Source organism: Tachypleus tridentatus, chromosome 2 (genome assembly GCF_004210375.1).
Source record: "Tachypleus tridentatus isolate NWPU-2018 chromosome 2, ASM421037v1, whole genome shotgun sequence".
Lineage (NCBI taxonomy): Eukaryota > Metazoa > Arthropoda > Merostomata > Xiphosura > Limulidae > Tachypleus > Tachypleus tridentatus.
The window spans coordinates 106,135,427-106,159,917 of NC_134826.1; the positions used below are offsets into that span (position 1 = coordinate 106,135,427).

Below are 24,491 nucleotides of genomic sequence, written 5' to 3' on the forward strand. Positions count from 1 at the left end.
AGCATACATTCTATGTCAAACTAGGAAAATTAACAAGAAAAACTCCTCAGATGGAAAAGACCATTCTTTCAATACTGTCAAATCTATACATTTTAATCATTAGTAAGTATTTCAGGATAATATTTAGAGTCTTGTGACAATGTAATAATTCATTTCTTTACCTAGTTAGCACAACTACTGAACATCTTGTGACAATGTAATAATTCATTTCTTTACCTAGTTAACACAACTACTGAACATCTGAAACCATTTTTTTCTTTGGATGTAAGTATTATGCTTCCCAAATTTGAATTCTAGCTTTTGAAATGAACACAATATTAACCTTCACACTTGAATAAACAGTAAAGATAATCAGCACTCTAATGTTAACAATATTTAATTATAATCAATGTATTATTATACACTGTCAGGGGATATTCCTTAATTTTTTTCCTATTTTACATAACTTTTCCTTTGACATTTCATTGAGCTCTCTCTTAAGTTTCTTTATGCAAGAAGCCAGCTTCCACCATGTTACACATAAATGAAGCACTACTCTTACAGTTAGACAAAATGACTGACTAGATGGTGATGAAGTCTTTGTAATAACAACTATACTGATGTAAGTGAGTGAGTGTCATACATAGATAATTGTTACCATATAACTAAGCCCAATACTTGAGAATGTGGATTTTTAAAGTGAAAGTTATAATAACTGCTGTGTTTTAAAGAATCCTGGCATTAATGTTCTAATTATTCTACCTGTGAAATATCTGATTTGTTATGCTACCTGTCTTTGAGAGCTATAAACTGATAATACAATAAAACTGGTAACTTATGTAACACCAGATATTCTCACCAGATTTGACGTTTCTAGTATTTTAAAATAACATAACAAAAGTCAATCTTTCCTCCTGCTCCTTCTGAAAAGATAAAGTGTAATGATGAAATGAGATTGATATACTTGTAAACAATTGCGATAAAAACATTTTGGGCAGAAGGGTATATTTGCAGCAAGTGTTCCTGTTAGTTGAATCAATTAGGTGGTGTCCTTATAGAAAAATTTAAACATATTAAGCCTTAAGAGTTTGGCCAATGAACATAAAGAAAAAATATGCATTTTGCATTGTTAGACTCAACCACTTATTTAAGTATAGCTCAAAGATGAAAATAAGAAAAGGGAAAATAAAAAAAAACTTTATTATTTAATAGGAAAAATGTGAACACTATAAAAGTTTTTTATTTTTATTTTCCCTTTTCTTATTTTCATCTTTCCAAGCTCTATTCAAATAAATGGTTGAGTCTAACAGTGGAAAATGCATATTTATTTCTTTATGTTCATTGGTCTTAAGATTTTGGCCAGCAGTGTATATACTTTACTGATCCTATATGTTTCCCAAGTATAAATAATATTGTAGCAGCTATTACTGCACACTGTGATTAGAGAGGAAATTAATGTTGAAACAAAGAATAAATGTATCTAGTTTTACTTTGCAAAAGTACTTTTCAAATTATACAACATATGCAAAATATAATGCACTCATGCAGTAAAGCTGTTTAGACTGACAAAGGCTATGAAAGAAGGAAATAACTGTATTATGTTATGAGATAGCCATCCTTAAGAGCACACAGGTGTGCACTGCAAATCATAAAAAACAAGAAACATAATAATAAGCAGATGGCCCAATGACCTATGTGGAGAATTACTTACTGAAATAGGAATGTAAACAGACAAAGAATAGCCATAAACACATAGGATCTCCAGGAATGTATAATTGGAAATACTTTCTCTGCACTGTAGAAGTCCCCATAACATCAGAGGAAGAAGAAAGGCATAAGAGTATATTGCTGTTGCAGCAAAAGACACTGATATACAGAAAAACAAATTAACACTGAGTAAAAATATTTACAACATACAACAAATACAGCTCATTTTCCTTCACTTTTGTACTATTCACAAATATCATTTATACTTTAAAAAAACAAATACTTTTTCCAGAAACATTTAAATACAATAAACTTCAAACTCAAACTAATGACTTTTTTTCTGTCAACTTCTGGTTAATTTTCTTTATAAATCAATTAATAGGCTCAGCTTCACAATTATTCAGATTCTTACTGGTATTTAATTGACAGTTTTAAAGTTAACATTTTTCTTAGCTGAAAATAGATATAAAGTAGTATTCACCTCTTTCACAATGTAGAGCTTTACCTAACACCACTGTTGTGAGGATCTTTGTGCATTTTACAAGCCTTTAATAAAACTCCCACTCCTTCATGCATTAACATGTATTGCATCAACCTATGACATAATCATCATTAGACTACAGACCTCTGTCAATAGCAAAGCAATATATCCTCAATGTGCAGTAGTCCCCATAAGCACTAGCATTTGTACAACAGCTTATTCTTAACATGTCAAAAGAAGTACATTGAAAGAGGGGAAGAAATGTTGGAGATAATATGGAGGTAAGTATATATCTAAAATACATTTTCAGAAAATAATTCTGTCAACGTCAGAAACATCATTTACCTCTCTACACAACAAAAGGCTGGAATCCCACAATGAGGATGGTAGACAGCCAGTGCAGATAAATAAATTATAAATACGATCTCATTTCTGAAAACATAGCTTCAAAAAGAAACAAACCCAAAAAACATGTCACTCACTAGATGGAAAGTAGCCTAGTCAGGCATCACTCAATGGGAGACCACAGTTATCATAAGTAAAGAATATTTTTCATTTTTTCATAAAAGGTGATAAAACAAAATATATTGTCAAAACAACTTTTTGTTTGATGCAAAATAATGCACACGTAGATGGAATGTCAGATAGCTAAACCAGATATCTCACAGGTGGTCAACTGAGCATGAGCATGTAGAGTAGCTAGAACAGTAATCAGGCCATTCCATATCAATATATGCTTATGTGAAATACCACAAGTATCAAGTGCAGGAACAAAATATCCAGGACTGGTATCCAGAGGAGAACACAATACCCATCTTGCTGAACTAACCACCAGGAACGGCTTAGTTCATAATGTAATGTAATATTAAATCTCAGCCTTACTTCCTATCAAGAGGCATACCCACTCAGTATAATTCCAGTGAGATTACACTTGCCTAATGAAGAACTCTCCATATCAACCTTTCAGCAGCTTGGGACTGGAAAAGCATAGGTTCTTCTTTACTTCAATAAAACAAAACAAAACAAGAGGGACCAATTCTTACAGAGGAGTCTCATGCTGGTATTTAGACAGAAAATAAAAACATCACATCTATACAAGTCTCCATACACTTGATTCTGTTGTTTTGTAATATGCAGTACATCTTGAAAGAAATATATATACTGCCATTTCTTTGTTTTCTTTTTCAGGAAATAAAGATATCTTAGTAGGTAGATGTTGCATAGGACTAATTAACAGAAGAGTGATTTGGATGAATTAGGCTGACGTGGTTATCCCTATTAATCTTGAGAGGGTATTTTCTACAAAACATTTCTAATGAGACAAGATGGGCACATATACACAAATTATGCTATGATGCAGAACCACAGGTGAACTGGGTGTTCATACAAGGTCTCTCTTAATTTCCACCTCAAGTTTTTTGTGAAATGATGCTCCTGCTAATGATGACATCAGAAAATACTTATACACTGAGTTCAAACAAAGGTAGTAGTAACATCAAAGAAATCCCAACACATACAAGAGAAGATATGTCTTGAAATTATGAATCTGATTAAAAGAAAAAATCAAGTAGAAGATTATTTGCACTAAAGTTCCAACTTAGATACTTAAAATTTAGTATCCTTCTTTCTTTCATAATCAAAAAAATTAAAGAAATATTACAGTATGAATTATAACAAAAGTTTTAAACAATAAATTTAAACATGCTGTTAATTTCTAGAAAATGATCTCTACATAAAGTAATGCTGAGGGAAGAATAAGCCACTGTTCAAATGCTAGTAGAGAATTACTGTGCAGGAAGATGTACAGCTCTCCTACTGGCAGAAGACTATTGCCTAATGATTTCATTATAGGCCTGCACAGTAAACACACAATCAAGCATGTATGGATTGAAAATTTAGTTAAAGCTGTGATAAAAATCTCACAGCAACAGTGCAAAGCAATAGGTCTTTATTGCAAAAAGAGGTGAATAATGTTTCTGACAACAGTGTTTATCACTCACATAATTTGTAGTTAGGAAACAAAAATACTTGAGATGTTATTCAAATCAGGTAGGTTTTTACCTCTGAAATACTGAAAGCATTTTCTTGTTAAATTTCTCTCATATTTTCAACAACCATGTGACCTTTACATTCTGAATACACTTGACATAATGCAGAGCACAGACCAACCTGTCAAGAATTCTCTACACTCTCACCTTCAAAGTAATTTACTACACTTGCATCAATAGAACTTACATGACCTCTGTTTTCTGGCCATAATTCAGATTTTATTGTTGACAATTGTGCAGTTGAGATTGCTCACCACATATTCTGAAGTCAATGGTAAATATTGTTGCAAATGTTTCTTCCAACATTAGAAATTATATAAACTCTTTGAAGCTTTACTGATATATTCTTCTGTAAGTGATCAGAAAGAAATCTCATGGGGCATGAAGACCCTTATTGATAAATATATTTTGTCCATTAGTCCTGATTTTTGCTGATGTACTTAATAGGTTTCATGTTCATGTGTACACACTTTAGTAGAATACTTGCTGTTTTCTCAAAGATTGCAGAAAAAGATATGCCAATTAATTTTAATCCTGAAGAAGCTTCTATTAGTCTAATTTATATTTTTCCAGTATGGTAGTTTCTCTTATGCCTGAGGGTGCTGATGTCATGACCAAAGATTCAATTACTGAACCACCTTTATATTTTCTACTTTCTCCTAACTTTTGGGTTAATTTTTGTCACTTTAAATGTTAATAACCTTCTCCTGAGGTCATATTTTTTTATTTATCTTGTTTCTCACTTATATAATTTCTTTTATCACATACCCATTTATACTGCCTTAGCACCTTAAGCCATCATGCTGTTTTACAATACTTATTTCCACATCTGCAACTTTGTAGTTGAGATTGAAAAAAAGCTTTTTCCATGCATTATTTTCCAGTTACTTCTACTCACAGTAGATTCCTGTTCACAAGAAGTATGCCAACAGGAGTTGATTAGAAGTTTAACATTATGACTTACTTCTGGCAGTTGCTTCTTTTGAAACAATCAGCAAAAGTAGTTTTTGTTTTTCTGCTTTGAGTCTCTCATCTACCTCTCACTAATATTAGCTACTTCTTATTGTTCCTTTTGATGACTGCTCTGTGACCAAACACTTTTGGTGAAATTTCCCTAATAAGAGGGTACTCTCTGATCATTCATTCATCTATAGGATTCTTGTGATTATTGCATGTAACAGATCCTTTAACCTTCTCAAGATAGAATACACCTTATATTTTACAAAACCCTGTAACCACCATTCAACCATTTGGTATACATACTATAATTTTGAAAGTACTTATTGTATCTTCACAAAATTTGGCAAGATTTTAGCAGAGTTTAAAAATCTTTTGTAAACAAAAAAGCAGAATTTGTAATTAAACATAAAATTTTAGAAAAGTATTTCATTACATGGTGTTAGAGCACTGACTACTTAGATTGCAAAATGAATTTCATATAAAGATTGAGAATACTTTTCCTCCTCTGAACATTTTAAAATTTTGTTTGCATAATTTCTAAAATCTACTAAATAAATATCATATATTTTGTTTGCAGTAAAACTTTATATTTTACCTGCTATTTTGTCTACCATAACTCTATACAAGATTGGTCAATTTGACTGCTATCATAACCACCCAAAACAAAAATTAAAAATAAATCTAAATTACTCTTTTTCTAGAATTACTTCAAATTAAATTGCAACACAAAACTTGATTTGTTTATCCTAAACAGCTTCAAAATAGTATATGTCTGTTTATCCTTAAATTCTATTGTTTTACTACCATTTGAACTATATCTAAATTAATGTTCCCACCATAAAATTTGAAATTACTTTGCAAATATGCAGGTCATGTTACCCTATAAAATTGCATAACATGAGCTACTCACCAGTATACCTCACAAAAATTCTAATTATTATTCTTTTTATTTTACCTAATCTAATGTTACATAGAATTAAGTTTATAATTATTACATTTCAGTTACTTTTATAATAATAAATAAAAAATACACATGAAAACAAAAAATAGTCTTCTTTTAGCTGTAGACTGTCAATAACATTTAATCCATTTTTATATTAATGGTCCAAATGTAATGACTAATTTTTTATTTCGTTACATAATGATTCAAAGAACACACAAGAATTTCATGCAAAAAACAGAATATGTCCCATAACTACCACAATTACTTATATGATAAGATCCATTAGAAATTCAGCTAAGATAAGCTTGAACTGGAACCAAAACTGACAACCATCTGTGTAGAAAACATCATTTGATAGACAGAACTTTGGTTTTTAATAATATAATATTGAACATCAGAGAGAACTCTTGCTAATTTGTGAAAGAGAGAAGGTAACAGATGAACATGGCAAGAGAGGTCTGATTTTTCATTTGATAAATTTGTAACCAAATAAAATTGAAGACTATAAAAATTATGCTTTGCCTGAGTGAGTACTGTATCATAATGAGTAATTTACATTAATTTTACACTTCTTTGAGAGGTGGTAAATAAATTAGAGAGGAGGAAAGATTTACATAACAAATGTTAGAGCTCTAATAACAAGGGAAGATTAAAATATTTCTTTATAAAATTAAGAATGTAAAACTTAAATAAAAGTTTATTCATATATATATATATATATATTGATAAAAAAGTAATTCAATGAAATTTTCAATGCAACTCTGTGAAAAGTTGCAAAACATTCACTTTCACCTTGGCAAAAAGGATTAATCTAGTTTTAAAGTAATTTCTTCTTTTTTCATTACAAGTTACTCACAAATTCTGGAAGAAATCTCATATCCTATTCTGAATGGACAACTTATATCAGCTTTATCATATTTCTCCAAGTCTTTATTCCCACCTTTCTTTGATATTGAAATCATCTGGAAACTGGAAACATTTCTCAATTCTGCTTTACTTGAAATACACCCAATTTTAAATTGGAATATATAATGATATTACAAAAGCTGTTTAGTCATGATAACTGAGTGATTTTAGTAAACACGGAGAACTGCTCTTGTCATAACTATTCATTTGTCATCCTGTAATTCCTTTCTTTTTGCCATCATTACCTGACAATGCCTTTACTGGTAAAACTATGGTGATTAATTCATGAATTATTTGTGAAATATACAATCATTTTATTTTTTCCTCAATTTCTTAGCATTTTGGATCTTTGAGCAGTTGAGTTAGCCTATCAAAAGTTCCTACTCTTGATGTATATAATGTTGCTTTAAATCAACAAGAAAATAATTCTCTAAGCCTTTGTTTCACTGTAGTTTCTTTCTTCTTCTTTGGATTCATTTACATCATATCTATCTCAAAGCCTATTATATGTGAGGTGTTATGAAAATTCTTGCACATTCTCCAATATATTATCATATGTTGTGCTACCTAACCAAACTGACACAGATTCTCATTTTAAAGAAAGTTATCTATGTCTTGTCAGTGTCATTTGTTGATATATTGCACAAAGGAATCTTTCAGAGGAGATGAGTAAGAGTTATATATACCTTAAAATAAATCTTGTTCCATCCACACTAATGAAATGGCTAATGCAGATGACCTGTCTTGTCTATCATGATATACTTGAACACTTTACAATTGAAATTCAGGCCATATATCATCACAATTGTCATTTAAGAATATCTTTTGTTCTTAAGTCTCAGTACTCATTAGAGGATATCCATGTGGACCAATTCAAATAATTTTTGAAGTTCTTTTAATACCAGATGGCTGTCACTTGAGCTTCAGAATTTTGTTTACTGCATGTTTATTCTCCAAGTCAGATGAAGTCCATAATAATCTCTATAATCTTTATCCTTACTACTTGGGACCACAGTTGTGTAGGGCAATCTACATATTCCTTTATTACCCAACATCTCTGTTAATAGTCACATAGGTGTTTGGGAATGAGAAGTTATTCAAATAAAGTCTTTCTTTTGCTTAGAATATTCAACATTTTATAGAGTGGAACTTTCAAAGGTTTCTTATTACTTATTCTTGTCTCATATGAATAATTTGCAGTATTCTTATCTCTGAAGATTTTTTAATTTCTTTTAATTTTTCTCTGTTGGCTGTCATAACAATTCTATCTCTTCAATGGTGTTTGAAAAAAATACAGATACACATATGAAAAGATACATGAAAATGATGACATCTTGTGGCTGATAATGTTTCAGTAAATACATTTCTGACCTCTACTTGTGTTTGTCCTGAGTCAGGATGCCTGTTCTTAACACAAGTCTCAAAGATCAAATCAGGATGGGAAATATCCACAGTTTCATTCTTTTATAATTCCTGTGATGTATTCACTTCTTTTGAACTGAGTCCAATGCTAAAGGCAGTTTGGCCAATTTCATACTAATTGCAATGGACTTTTCAAGTGCATATGAATGGGATAAAGCCTAAGTGGTATGTCCATTTAAAACTTTTGGCTAGTCTTCTAGAACTTTCTACTAGAAGTATATTTATGCCACCACCTGTGCTTTCAATAATAGCTGAATAAGCAAATACATTACCATTTTAACCAACCCCCTTTTGGTATGAATCAAAGAACATTCAAGATGAAGAGGTATGTTGTCCTTTAAGAATCTAACACATGGGAATAGGAAATTTTAAAAATTAAACATTTTATATTGGTTTAATAAATAACACATGTGAATAACTTGTTACTTTCTAAAGTAAATAACTCATAATAACAAATTTGCAATAATATTAAAGTCTGATATATATATATTTCATTTACTCTAAGACAAAATGGGAGTTTTGCACTGTATAATAATACTGTTTACTTACAGTATGACATACATCATTTTTCACTGTAACAAAGCTGTTCAAGTTACCTTTTTAAAGGAGGTACAGCAACTACTACTAATATTATTAAAATGAGAATAAAGTAACAAATATTATATTTATTCTAAGTAAGAATAGAGTATTTTCTATAGTAATGATAACAATGCTCACTTATGATATTAGAAGAATATGTTTTCATTCTGCAAAACTCAAGTTATTATATATAAATAAGATTTTAATTTGGAAAACTTTTACATGCAAAAGCATCAAGGTTTCAACAATGATTTCAGTTCATTCAGAACACTTGTGCTGAACTGAACATATGATGATAACAAGAATAACAGCAACTACAAATTGTTTTCATAAGTTTACTTTTAACCATAATAATTTTAATTTATTTAATTTGTGAAATTTTAAAAAGTTAATTTATTCAAATGCTATTTAATATTTTTTAAAACATGGTGCAAATTTCAACAGTATCAGCAAAACAAAACAAAAACTAGCAAGGTTTGAGAATTACTGGTTACTCAAATTATTGTGTTCATCAGTAGTAATGTTCACCTCTGAATTTCTTTTCCTCATCAAAACATGAATTTCAGTGAAGATGAGATGAGGCATGTTCAAACTCTACAAAATAGATTCGAATGGAGATAAAGTGAGGGAATATCGGGCCACATTAACATCCCAGTGGTGCATGTGTGTACAACATGGATCCAATGTTTGAAAACAGAGGGGTCTTATTTACTGCATACTCCTTTGGTGACTGATAAGAGCTACTCCTATGAAATAACTGGAATAAATCATCACCAACAAGTGCAAGAAGCTCAAGGATGTTGATATGCAAAGACTTCTCTTCAACAGTCCAAAGAATCAAAGAAATGCATCCATGAACAGATGTATATCCAGACAAGGAAGAGGCAATGAGGCATTTATCAACATATGGGCCACATCAAACCATGAAAACAAGGATCCTTAGTAAGGTTCCATTGATCACAAAGAGTCCATTGAAGGGATGGCATAGGTGCACAAGTGAGGTGGAACCAGTAATGTTACTGAAGATAACATCCCCAAAAGAAATAAAACCTTGCAAGCAGAGAGTAAGGGAACTGAAAGGGCATGCAAACTAACAATTTCATGGAACAAAGTCATAGAGAAGAAGACTGGGCTTGACTGAGATAATTGTCGAAAAAAGATACCCAATTAGACTAGACTTGGATAGAACAGAGAAAGGACATACTCACTTTGACTAAACAGCACATCCAAGCAGCTACTTGAAGGAGCTGATGAGTACGGTTGACCTGATTCCATTTAAAATGAGCCACAACAAACCAGTCTTCAATATAATGGTGGAATTGCAGCCCAAAAACATGAAAATAGTGAGCAAAAGCTTTCACCACCCAACAGAGTGAGAAATGAGTCCGTGATAAAATGAGACAGTAGAACAAATTGAATGAGCTGTGAGAAATCTATTTCAGATCTCCATCCCTGGTTTTCTTACAAACAATGAGTTAGGAAAAAAATTTGGTGAATGATGTAAAAACAGGTTCAATGGCCTGCTGAGATAGTAGATCCTGAACCACCTTCAACAGATGCTGATTGTTCACTAGATCCTGAGACAGAGGGAAAGAAACAGGTATGAAAGACATGCAAGGTGAAGAAATGGGATCTGATAAAACTGGAAAAACAGAATGATCAACAAAAAAAGAACACCAGTGATGAAGAAAATTGGCAAATGAAACTCCCATTGGACCAGAACACATCTGGCAGTCACCAATACTGTTAGTGACATGATGTGTGTCGTTCAAGAAAATGATGAGGGACTCTGAGGAGGGGCAGGTCAAGGTTGGAAATGGGATGGACAGCAATCTGTAACAGGTGCCATACTGGGCTCCAACTGAGAAAAATAAGTTACAAGATTCAAAAGGATTATGTGTACTCTGTCCACCATGGGTATCTAAAACCAGATTCTAATATTGCAAGTCCACAAACATACCAAGGTGACACTGGGGGGAGACTGTTGATGTACTGATGCAACATGCAGCTACTAGAAGTCAGTAATTGTGTCAAATATGTTATACCACAGAAAGAGGGCCATACATAAATCCTGAATGACAGAAAACTGATGTGAGTTAAGGTCACATCAAGACTTAGAAAGTACCCACTACAGAGAAACTACATATGCAAAGCCAGAACCAAAAAAGACAAATGATGGAGAGCTTTAGAGGAGAGATGGATGGCAAAAAAATACTGTAAAAAAGTTGTGAGGGAAAGATGAAGGTAAGAGATTGGATATGGGTAAGACTTAGAAGAGATTTCAAGAACACATCCCAAAACAGGCAAAATAAAAGCTAACAATTATTGGTCTAAGAAAATGTATTCTAAATGAGGATATGCAAGAGAAACTGCTAATCCCATCACTTAATTGTGAGGCAAAATGGTCAACACATGCCTGAGTATCCAGGAAGGGGAGTAAAACAATACAAAATAGGGCAAGGAATAAAACATCACATACATGAGAAACAAATCCAAAAGAACTGTAGTAAACTAAATATACTCCACAGGCATGATATGGAAATGCATGGCAAAGTCAGGAGGTGGAAATATGTGATACATGTCCTTGTTTGCCTGAACTGACTTAGCATGGTTGGGAGGAAGTGTGATGAGGCCCAGTGATAGAGATTGACCTCTGTAACATATATTTTCCTGGTGAATAAACGTCGATACATATCTTGCCAGGTTGTCTGAGCCTCAGGCCTGTGACATAACTCCAGTTGTAGGTATGACTCTCGAAGTGGTAACACAAACTTTAGAATTCATAAGTAAAAATAGTCAATCAAAAATCAAAAGTATAAATAACAATGTGACTGCAATGAACTGGTTTTAAATTAGAGTGAAGAAACAATCTGAAGAAACTTGAAGTAATATAAATGAAAACCACTTCATGTTTATTTTAAACACAAAGATGAAACTTGAAATACACAAAGGAACACATCTGAGCACAGGCACTGCCAAGCAAAAATCAATAATTCAGTAGAGGCTTGTAGAGAGAGTCACATGTGTCACGTGAATATGTCACGCTCTTATTGATAGAAAAGTGATGCATGACAATTTAAGACACATGTTGGAATCATATGATTCAAATAGGGGGGGATTGGAAGGCTTATGTAAATAAAAGATTTTGCATATAGACAGCAGTACTGAACAAAAATAATTAATCTTGTGACAAAAGATAAGTACCCTAATGGAAAAATATTTTAGGTATTTGGATAACATCTGACATATTGTCACAGTTATTTCAAGACTTAACCATTATTTATTTACTTGCAAGTTTCTTTCCCTTTCCAAAATGTAAATTTCAGTACAGAAAAGATGATGTGTGGGCACAATCTATTATTGAATTTACATCTCCTCAGCACTGCTTGAACGATCAAAGCAAAGATATTAAGTAGGTCTCATACAAGTGGAAAGTGAGCAATTTATTTGACTTTAATTTATAATCCTCAATTCACAATCATAGTAAAAAGATATTTAAAACCAACTACTTCTTGGTTTTTAAACTGCTATTCTAGGTCTTTTGTAAAATGAATAAATTGTTTCGATAGATATCCATCTTATATTTTTTGCACAAGGTAAACAAAGAACATTGTGTGTACATAAAAATTTATTTTGAAGAGAAAATTGATGGAATTATCATTATCATAACCAGCTTTTTATCATTAATAATTATTTGTTTGGTCATGCCAATGATTTTATTTGCATACTAAAATTGCTACTTTAAATGTGTTGTTTCTTGAACTGAGCTTCTACCTTTATGGAAGTCATAATGCCAGATCTGATTCCATTCCCCCACAGTTTGCAAGTAGTTGGCCATATTGCCACCAATTGCTGTGATGAAGACTAGTGTTGAAGTGATCCAAAAGGGACCTAAAATAAAATTTTGAAAAGTTTATAAGGATACTGCTAAATAACTTAAAATAAAAGAACTAGGTATAATCTAAAAACACACATTATACTTAAATTAACTTGCCACTAACAACAATGGATATGTTATGGATAAAAAGTTATTGAGCAATTAGATTATTTAACATACCAGATTGCCAGACTCACCTAATTATTTGATGTATGTTTTTAACCAACAGAAAGAGTTTATTTTACACTATTATCTTTAAAAGGTAGTTTTAAAACCTGCACAAAGTATCCTTTAAGAAACATAACATATTGTTCTTAGCACTGTTGGAGTTTTGCCATAACTAGCAATTAAGTGTTGTTTCTCACCTGGATACCTATTAGTTCAATAGAGAGTTAATTGTATTTACGTCTTACTTTAATACTTTAGTTAATTATGTAGAAATTACATTTACAAATTCATGATATAACTCAAACATCACCTTCTCTACAAGACTTACATTACTATATGAGTGCAAAAACATTTTGCCAAAGGCTACAGTATCTCTGCTGTTGATACCATTATGTCACCAGGAAGCACTCACCGATTAATGTTGAAATAAATAATAAATGGTAAAAGAAGGAAAAGAAAAGAAAACATTAAAATTAAATAATAAGTAAAAAGTAAAGAGGTGAAATTACACACAGTTCAAAGATATTTTAAGATTATTCAACAAAGTGCAAAAATGTATGACATGCTTGCATTTCTTAATTTTAAACATTTCACTGCACTCTACACTGATGATAATTAACTATAAATAGGTGATATGGAAAACAAATAAAAAATAAAATATAAACACTTATCTTAAAAGAAATTATTCATATTCATTTAGGAGGTTTGAGAAGTTATGCAAAAAGTTAAAAACTTTTATATAAAAAATATAAAAAAAAGTGTTTATGCTTAATATGAAAATCACCTTCCATTATTCAGTCCAAGTTGCAAAAACTAAAATAAGTAACAAGTTTTAAGTAGAAATAGTAGAAAAATTCCAAATTAAATATTCATTTTTCTAAAACTAGATGCTTTTATGAAGTTCCTCTCAGATTTCAAACAGTTTCAGCTACAAGTTTTATTTTTTGAAGAATTACGTAAGCTACTAATAATATAATACAACACCCTAAAAGAGCAAAACTACACTGTTGGGGCTGTTTACTAAATTTTCAGTGTTTAAACAACATTTTTAGAGAGAATGAAGGAAACTTTGTTAATACATGGTTACACTGATGTGTTAAACCTATGACAGTGCTTAAACCAATAACTAATGTTTTTGTGTACCTTAAATAAAACAAACACTTATTAATTTCATTACAGTCACTTTCATGCAGCTGGGATGTATACTTCCCAGAGCAGTAAGAAATATATTATGTCCCAGTCACAGTGAAAGAATCAACAAAACTACTTAGAATGCATATTGTATCCAATCTTATTGTTTTGAATTTTAATTTGTTATTATTTACTTTTGTTACACAAACTGTTTTGCACTGTTAGCTCAATGTTTGTACTTAGAATTAATCTTAACTAACAGAACCTCATAAGATGTTACAGGACTTAAGGCTCAAAATATCATAAAAAGCAACTGTTCCAAACTAAAACATGTATTGTAATTTTTATAAGTAAAAACATAAGAAAAGTTTACATAATTAGATATGCTTATTAGCAGGTTGTTTTTAAGCTTCACTCTGAGTAGGTAGATTGCTCTGATCAGAAATTAATATCAACCAAATGATTCAAACCAACCTAAAATGTTACAGAAACAAGAAATCTATAGATAAGACCAGTCAAATTACTTAGAACACAGAAAAATAAATGTCAGGTAGCTGCCTCTATCTGAAGCATTAACTCTCTCAATACAGGTTAGTGATGTGTGTTCTCTTTCAAAATCTGTATAGATTTGGTACTAACTTTTAATTTGTCAGTCTTTCAGTGAACAATACAAGTTTTTCACTTACAAAAAAAATTTAGTGAAGTACTTTTAATAAATTAAAAAAATATTTCTTCATAAATATATCGAGTCTTTATTTTGAATAGTACCTGTGCATAGTGATTTTCATGTTAAGATTAAAAATACTTTTCTTCATCTCAAAAATCTCAAAATTTCATTTGTGTAATCTCTAAAACCTCCTACATATATTTCAAATGTGTATTTTCAGTAAAACTTTATATTTTATCTATTGTTTTCTCTACCCTAACTCTGTATAAATTAGTCATTTTGACTGGCCTTGTAACCAACAAAAACTGAAAATAAATATAAATTACCCTATTTTTCTTGTAGAATTACTTCAAATTGTAGTATGAAACCACATTTATTTATCTAAAATAGCTTTAAACTTGTAATAGTATACATCTATTTATAATTACATTTTATTGTTTTATTGCCCTTTGAGTCACATCTAACTGTTATTCACAACATTATAAAATAAAAATCACTTGGGGAGTGCATAACTCATAATATTGAATTACATTACTCATGAGTTACCCATGTGTGAGTCTTGTGAAATATTTTATATTATTTATATTATTTATTTTTACCTAATATAACTTTAACTAACCTAAAGAGATTTCTATATTTACATTTTAGTTTCTTTTATAATAATAAATAAAATATAAACATAAAAAACAAGAAATAAAGTAATTACCCAAATCTTCTTTTTTTCTTGCTGTCAACTGTCAATGACACTTAACTCTACTTTTTATACTAATGGTAGTAATGCACAAAACAAATTTTATTTGATTAAATAAAGCACCATAGAATAATAAAATGCAAAAAGCAGACAAGTTACTCTAACTATCACAATTTTTCTGGTTTTTTAACTATGTAACAAGAGTCAATACAAATTATTCTAAACTAACTGTTATATTTCCCATGGGAAGAAAGCTCAAACTAAAAGAGAAATTGACAAATCTCTCTTCAGAATACTACATAATGTAATATGTCACTTGATAGTTGAAAACCTTTGCTTTCTATTAGTTATAGATAATATAAAATTAAAGGTAAGAAAGAACTATTAACAAATTCTAAAAGAGAAGATGTGGCCTAGAGGTGTTTTTATATTTGATGGCACTGTAATCAAACAGAATTGAAAGTTAAAAAGATTATGGTTTGTCTGAAGAATTACAATTTTATAATGAGTAATTTACAATAACATTTGTCCTTACCACAGGGATGGAGAATTTAAAAGAGAAGATGAGATGCCTAAAAAAAATGTGTCACATTTCTTACACCAAGGAAAAGCCAGGATTTTTTAAAAATATTGTCTTATAAAATTAAAACTGATATACTACTAAAATGTGGATTATTAACCACAATTTTATATTATACTAGTTGGTATAATGTAAGCAAAAAGTAGTTTGAAAAATTTTGAATGTAAGCAGCTAAACCTTCACTACATGTGAAGCAAATAAAGCATGAGCCTATAGGGTTAAGTGAGGAGTATCTATTACACAATGCTGATCTCTTATTAACAGTACTACTACTGTAATAATTAGCTTTAATCTTAGCAATCCAATATAAGAAGATTACATAATTTGTTCTTCTTAGATCATAAATAAAAATGAAATAAGAGAAATTTAATTTCACATGTTTATGTTACACATTGTAATTAAAATAAGTTTCACTTTTGTAACTCTAATGATAAGCCACTACACATTTAAATACTTCAAATTTTAATAATTCAACAACATAGTCCAAATTTAAATGCTATGGTTCATCTAATCATATGAACCAAAATCAAATTTTAGATCGATTGTTATCACCATACAGAACATATGTTCAATAAGCACAACAACAGCCATGAATTAATTTTCTTTTTTAATCAAACATAAATAACAAAAGTTATTCTAAGTATGTTACCTATACAAATCAACAATATAAATTTTATTATAATCATACAAGACAGAATTACATTTTGTTATTTATGCATTTGTGTACACTAAGTTTATTTGCATACTTCGTAATCTTACCATACAAATCAGGAGCAGGCCTAATGTGGTGATGTAAATATGTGGCTTGACCTGGAATAGGTATCATTGACCAGAGAATTCTTCTTAGCACTTGAATTGTGTCAACATTAAACAGTTTCTGATAGTAACTAAACTCCCAAAAGGAAAACTGTTGCTTTTCCTCACCAGACAATAGCTGTGAAAGTTTAAAATAAGAATGTTGAAATTAAAGTCTGTCTAGGCTGAACAATATATATTAATATAAATGTTCTTTCTTTACTCCTATATGTACATACACTTAGAGAGAAATTGTTCAGCAAAACTGTTTTGTACACTCACTAATTGGGTTAGTTGTATTTTCTGATACTTCATCATTAAGTATATACATATTATATATAATAAAAAAACACAGAATAGGCAAAACAGTTAAGTAAAAATTTACATTAAATAGAAGGAAAGAACAGAAACAGTCAGCATGATTGGTGCAGTTTTATAAATTGACAATTGTAATATTTCTTAAACATATTACACAAAGATCAGTGTAAATGTGCAAATTTACAAAAAAGATAACTCGAGTTGGAAAGATTGTAAAAAGACAAAATGGAAGAGAGAGTGATGGGAGAAAATTCCAATAACCTTATGGGGCAGACTAAGTCTTTCATAGAATGGATCAACCCAGAAATAATATTGATTGATCCCTGTAATAATGAGTGCAGGTGGCATCCAATGTATGAATTTACAAATGAACAGAACTGCAAAGGTTGAAATGGGGAACTAGTGAAACCTTAAGAACAAGGCAGAGGTTATGGTCTTAAAAAAGGACTGGACAAGGAAGGTGAATGATGAGAAAAGCCCAGAAAAGGTCTGTCAGAATTGCAGAAACAGAGGGATAAAAGCAAGGTGAGAAAGAAAAAGAGGTAAATGAAGGCACTACATAACAGGCAAGTGCGAACTTGGGTAAACCTCTGCAAAAAAAAGGCAGTAAGTAGCAAAGAATAAGATGACTCAACAAAGGGTCCAGTGGTACTAAACAATCCATATGTGCTGATAGAAGGTCAGAAGTATACAGTTCAGCAGTGAACACTGAAACGGTAGAGGGGATTTTGTGTGCAACCACCGAACCACAACAAACCATGGCCAAGCCCACAGAGTCACTTGATTTCAAACTATCTGTATAAATGGGAATGGAGGGATGGTTTGAAAGATGTTCAGTAAATAAAAGATGGTACTTCCAATCACGAGTATCTGCTTTTCTCAGATGACTTAAAGAAAGGCCACATTTGGGGACTGTAAAAAGCCATGGTGGGATCAGTTGACCAGTGGATACAGCAATGTTATCCAAGAACAGACCCAATTCATCCAAATGTGCCTGGATATGAAGGCCAAAAGGAACAATGGCAGATCATCTGTTCTGAAAAAGCATAGCCCACCAAAGAAGGAAACACAACCCCAGGTGGGATGCCTTGGAAAGGAATGAAGTTTCGAAACATACAGTAAAGGCAGTTGCAAATGGCTGAGGTGCAAAGAAGGTTCATGAGACTATGTATAAGCTCTGAACTGGGGAGTGCAGAAAGTCCTAGTGCAGAGCCGAAATGAAATCCTTGATGATGAACAGGGTCCATGGCAGACCCATAGACCAGTGATCCATAGTTGAACTTCAAACGAATAAGAGCATGATATCTTTAGCATAGAACGTCGATCTATTGTCCAGGTGGTGGAAGAGAAAACACGGAGGATGTTCAGTGCTTTTGTACATTTGATCCGTAGCTGCTTGATGTGTGGTATAAAGGTCAGCTTACGGCAAAACACAGCCCTGAGGGACTCCATGATCCTGTAGAAAAGGACGGGAAAGTGTTGAATCCACACAAACTTGGAATCTCCAGTCTATTAAAATATTCAATAAAAATTGGCAAATGGCCACATAACCCATATATATGGAGGTCTCACAAAATGCCATACCTCCACGTTGTATCATAAGCCTTCTCAATGTCAAAGAATATTGATACCAGATGTCATTTGAGAAAGGCTTCTCTGATTGATGTTTCAAGACAAATAAGGTGGTCCATGGTGGAGCACTGTCATCAAAACCCACACTGGGTGGGCGAGAGGAGGTTATTTGATTTGAGGAACCAAACAAGATGAGCATTAACCATCCTCTCTAAGGCCATATACAGAGAGAGCTTGTCAAAGCAATTGGATGGTAATTTGAAGGAATTGTGGGATCCTTCCCGGGTTTAGAGAAAGGTAGGACAATAGCCTGGCACCAGGCATCAGGAAAAACATTCTCCTGCCAGATCCAGTTAAAAACAATCAGAAGAATACCAAAGAAATAGGATATAGTTGGCACAGCATTTCATAGTGTACATCATAAGGCCCAAACAATGTACTGCCAGACAGATGAAGGGCCAATTTGAGTTCCACCAGTGTAAATGGACAATTATAGTTATAGAGACAATCAGTTCGAGAGGAAAGAGGTGACTGCTTTGCTCAAGCCTTGATGGCTAAGAATGTGGAGGAAGAAGCAAAAGTGCTAGCTACCTGGCAAAAGCTTTCACCTACAGTATCGGCAATGCTCCAGGTATCAGCTACTTCCTGGCCATCAGAGAGCAAGATCAAGAGGGGGACAGAATTATATTGCCCACTGACTTTTGAATCTTGTCCCATATGACTTTGGAACTGGTGGTTGAAGATATGTTAGTTGTGAACTTAATCCAAGATTCCTTCTGACTTTGACGTCTTACACATTGAACATGTGCATGGGCCTGCTGGAAAGTGATGAGGTGTGAGAGTGTAAAATACTTACAAAAGTTTTCCAGACCCACTTTTGTGCCTTCTGTGCCATGTGGCAGGCAGGATTCCACCACAGATGAAGATATTGTGGAAAACATGTCGAGGGATTAGGAATACATTGAGGAACTGCTTGTACAAGTAGTTCAGAAAGTCACTGTGCACTTATATATTTATTAACAGACATGTTGAAAGTGACCCCCGTTGGTATCAATACAGGCCTGAATCCTTCTTATTTTGTTTCTAAACACCGCTATCAGTTGCTGGCTTGAAACAGACTGAATAAAATATGATTACAAAACTGCACAGTGACTTTCTGAACTCCCTGTATAATACAGTTAGTTACTGCTGCCACACAGTCATTTATTGATGGCTTACAGACAATGGCAGCATCAAATTCTGCAAGAGCAGTGAAAGAGGGTCAGTTTGCTTGATCTAGCTTCCACCAGGACACGAGGATAGGGTGGCATCGACTACAGCCAGTCTCTCACAAAATTATAGGAAAATGATCACTACCTTATGGGTTACTGTCAACCCTCCAAGAAAAATAGAATAGTGAAGAGGAGCAAACTGAGAGGTCAATAGCAGTAAAGGACTGCCTAGGTGCATGAAAATAAGTATAAGAACCAGTATTGAAATGAGAAAGGTTGTGATCAGTGAGCATATGCTCCATGGAGTGATCCCTCCTGTCAATATCAGCACCTCCCCAGAGGGGATGATGTCCATTAAAGTCCTCCAGGATTATAAAGGGAGATAGCAACTGATCATCGAGAGCATCAAGGTGTGACGGATCATAAGTCTCTCCTGGCAACAGGTAGAGAGAACAAACAGTGATGGTACAACCCAAGAAAACACAAATGGCTACAGCCTCCAAGGGTGTGTGAAGTGGCAAAGACAGGATTGACCCATGCTGATCAACCAACAGTACCACACCTCCATGCACTTGTTCATCATACAGCCTGTCATTTCTGTACAAAGGAAATTGCCAAAAGGTGACTGTATTGGCAGGTTTCAGAAAGTTTTCCTGTAAGGAAAGACATACAATATGGTAGGAAGCAATCAAAGTTTTGATGTCATCCAGATTAGAACGTAAACATTGACAGTTCCATTGTATCAAGGTGGCCATTTTTATTTATGTGTAGGAGAACTGGGTGGAGAACCCTTCTGTTTACGATCACGTCTTTTCTCTTTACTGTCTTTATTTGAGGGAGGTTTGTCAACCTACATGGATTCTGCCCTGGGTTGATTGGACAGGTCTTTGCTGTTGGAAGAGGATTCCAACAACTGAGGACGTGAATGAACGATAGTTTTGCATCTTGGGGTGGGAGAAGATGTACCCAAGGAAATGCCTGTACCTAGAACCACAGGAAGTGGATCTTGGGATTTGCTGGAATGTATGTAAGAGACAGAGATGGGTGTTGAAGTTGATTCATTAACTTTTTTAACCATGGAGGTCAAAAAACTTTTCATTTGTTTTGAGACTGATTCTTTTGGAGGCACAGAGAGATCCATCTGCATTCCCACTGTAGTAGTGAAATGAAGTGCAGCAGCATACATTTGAGCCTCAAAATAAGTAATGTTATGAATCGCTTTCATACGCTGCACCTCTTTTTCTTCCAACCATTTAGGGCAAGAACAAAAGTAGGACAGGTGAAAGCCATTACAATTGATGCAATGAGGGTCCATTTCACACTCATAGGCATCACGGTCCTTGCCACCACAATGAGCACATGTCAAGGAACCATGACATGACATCCTTCAACAATCAAACCTCTGACACTGGAAACATCTGAGATGGTTTGGAATGTATAGTCATATCCTGCAATTCAGATAACCTGCCTTGATGGTGGGAAGTGGATGTGGTGATGTAAATGTCAGAATGAGGTCATTAGTCAACATCGTAATTCCATCTTTGCGAGTGGAGATACACCTCACTGCAGAAACTCCTTGGGTGGAGAAACTAGCGAGAATCTCTGGCTCAAGAATGTTCTTCAAATACCTCTCAACAATAGCTCCTCGTGATGAATACAAAGTAGCATGAGGTGTAACCTCAATATGTATATCCCCAATCACCTTTGAAAATCAAGAGGAGTTCACAACATTTAGAAGTGGATGTTTCCATCAATATCTCACCAGAGCAAAGCTTTTTGACTGACTTAAGAGAGCCAGCAAGTCCCTCTAGTCCCTTCTGAATAAGAAAGGGAGACATTTGTCCTAAAGGTCTGTCTGAAAGAGAATGTGATGTAAGAAAATGAGGGACAAGTGTTACAGATGCTGAAGATTGCTGCTCATAATCTTTAAGTCATAATCATTTATCTATGGACTATTTTTTCATTATTTATGTTTTTATGTAGGAAATCCATAATAAAAAAAAATATTTCAGTGTTCACTGACCCTACCCACCATAGGGCATATGGTGGACACTGCAGCAATGCCAGGTTTCATAAACACTGCACCCAAATACCAGCATCAGGTACAATGTCCACAACACCCATTGATAATATACAACACTGAGAGTCATAAAAGAATAAATGTAAGGACATCCAAAGTGGAAACAAATCTTCTGAAAAACCAAAGAATGAAGAAATTACTCAGCTGAAAAGATCTTGTACAAACGAGATATACTCTTTATGGGTTCAAAAGTGAAATTCTAAATTTAAAGTGGAAAAGCAGAGGTCCTGAGATTGAGTATCACCCTATAAGATTCAACCATGAAACTGTCCAAATGGATTATTGCCAGATGATTTGTGAACTGTGAATAGAAACACTGACAAGCCCAATGAGCAGCAAGCATTTCCGGGATATTGATATAAATGGAGTGCTCCTCTGGAAGCCAAACCCTTGAGATGGGAGATTCCAGATCTGCATCTAATCCAGAAAGAGGCATATGTGGGCAGTTGTATGATGGGACAAGAAAAATACACAGAACTGTGTTAGAGCAATTGAGCCACCACAACAGAGAGGGATGTAGAGGTGGAATGAGAAAGACAAAGCTGACATACAATCCTTGGCATACACTCCACTCATCACACAGTGTACACTGAAGAAGATGCCAACTGATGTGCCTGAGAAGGATAAAGGACTCAAAAATAGTCAGTCCCTAAAAACAAAAGAACATATCATGCAAGTAGAGTATGATACCAAAAGGCTTTAGAAACCCAAATCTCCAAGATGTAAAGATGCAAAGGTGATGGCTGCACTTTTGTTGTACATAAATTCAGAAAGACAACCAGGTGACCCAGATACTCTGATACTAAGTGGGAATCAAGATGGCCTTGACACAATTCACAAATAAACCCAGAAAAGACACCTCCTGAATGAAGATAAAGGTTGTCAGTAAAATCTCTTTGAAATGGAGCAAGTAGGAGCCAACTGTCCATAAAACAATATATGTGAAGACCCAAATGATGCAACTGCGTGGCAAATGCTCACATAAACTGATAAGAAATGTAAAGGGTTATTAGTTAACCTAAAGGTAAGGACAAGAAATTGTAAAACCTAATTCTTGTAAATAAACAAGACAACAGACAAATCTGGATGTGAGGAAATACATTGGAAACAGTGACCTTGATCATGCACAACCCAAGGAAGAAGGTTCATCTCATACTGAGAAAACCATTCATCTTGAGCTGGGAAATGCAAAGAAAGGAAAAGCTCAAGGATGATGGAATAATGATAGAGCATTAATCCCTGGTATTCATGGAGATGATAAGAAAGTGGAAATAAACACCTCATCTACAGTTTTCAGAGTCAGCAAAGAGGATACAGCCTTCTTGAGACACTAAAGATGCACAAGATCAGAGGAAGATTAAGAACAACTGGACAAGGAGAAAGGAAAGGAGAGTAAAAAAACATTGAAACAGATTGTGAGAAACACCTGCACAAACCAAAGCAAGCACACAGTCCACAGGTGTACAAAGAGAGAGAGGCAAGTTCCCAAGATGGTAGATGGCAAGAAAGAGCATTAGAACAAGGAAAAGGAAAGAGGCAACTTTATGTACTCCTGGGAATGGGAAACCTGTTAAATGCCCATTAACTGGTAAGAAAGGAAACCACAGAAACCAGGAGAGACTACTGGCAGCTTAAGCCTAAAATTCTAAAGGATTAAAAACACTTCCAAAGACTTCATCTTGAAGTGAAAAAGTGGAATGGGATTCTTGGAGAAGGTGCACACCTTGTGAAAAAAACAAAGGAATTCTGACTAAGCAATTAAAAAACAACAACAAAAAACAGTGTCAACAAAGGCAAAAATATAGAAAAGATTTATGCCAATGTGGCATGAAGTAGGAATGGTGTTTCCATCAAATCTGTCAGGATTGTAATGGAAGGTCTTTGAGAGAATGTGAAGCATAGACAAACAATAAAGAAGTTGCTATAAGCGAACAGATTACAGATAAGCAAAAGAAAGTAGGCATCCCAACTGGGAAGGAGAGATACTATACACCATGGTTTGAGAAAAACAGAAGAACCACAAGCCATAGAAAACATCATGAAAACAAGGAGGTTGAGGCTGACACATAATGTTCAACCAGAAGTAGGAAACTGAAGACTTGAACACTCTTTTACACCTGTAAACAAACAGAGTTAGAAACAGAAGGCCCTCTAGCACACAATGTCTTGCAAGATTATGACAATGAAATATTATCAAAAATAAGCTACATGTAGCAATGAGTTGATAAGTTTTGAAGGGATTACACACTTCAGAATTATGTACAAAAGTGAAGAGAAATGACACCTTTCCACCAATCCAAGCTAGCAAACAGATGCTGAACACTAGCATTAAGCAGATTAGTAAGACCAAGGATCAAAAGTCAAAACACAAAATCA

At 33.4% G+C, this 24,491-nt stretch overlaps 1 protein-coding gene across 2 annotated transcripts in view; it reads right to left on the reverse strand.

The window, feature by feature from the left end:
- Positions 1-24,491, reverse strand: part of LOC143244777 (protein YIPF1) — a 52,387-nt gene that overhangs the window by 11,849 nt on the left and 16,047 nt on the right. For both annotated transcript variants that reach the window (XM_076490077.1, XM_076490078.1), the window contains 3 exons: positions 16,899-17,073; positions 12,800-12,916; positions 1,691-1,845 (listed from right to left, as the gene is read on the reverse strand). In XM_076490077.1, coding sequence (XP_076346192.1) covers positions 1,691-1,845; positions 12,800-12,916; positions 16,899-17,073 — 447 coding nt within the window. The remainder of the gene's footprint in view (positions 1-1,690; positions 1,846-12,799; positions 12,917-16,898; positions 17,074-24,491) is intronic.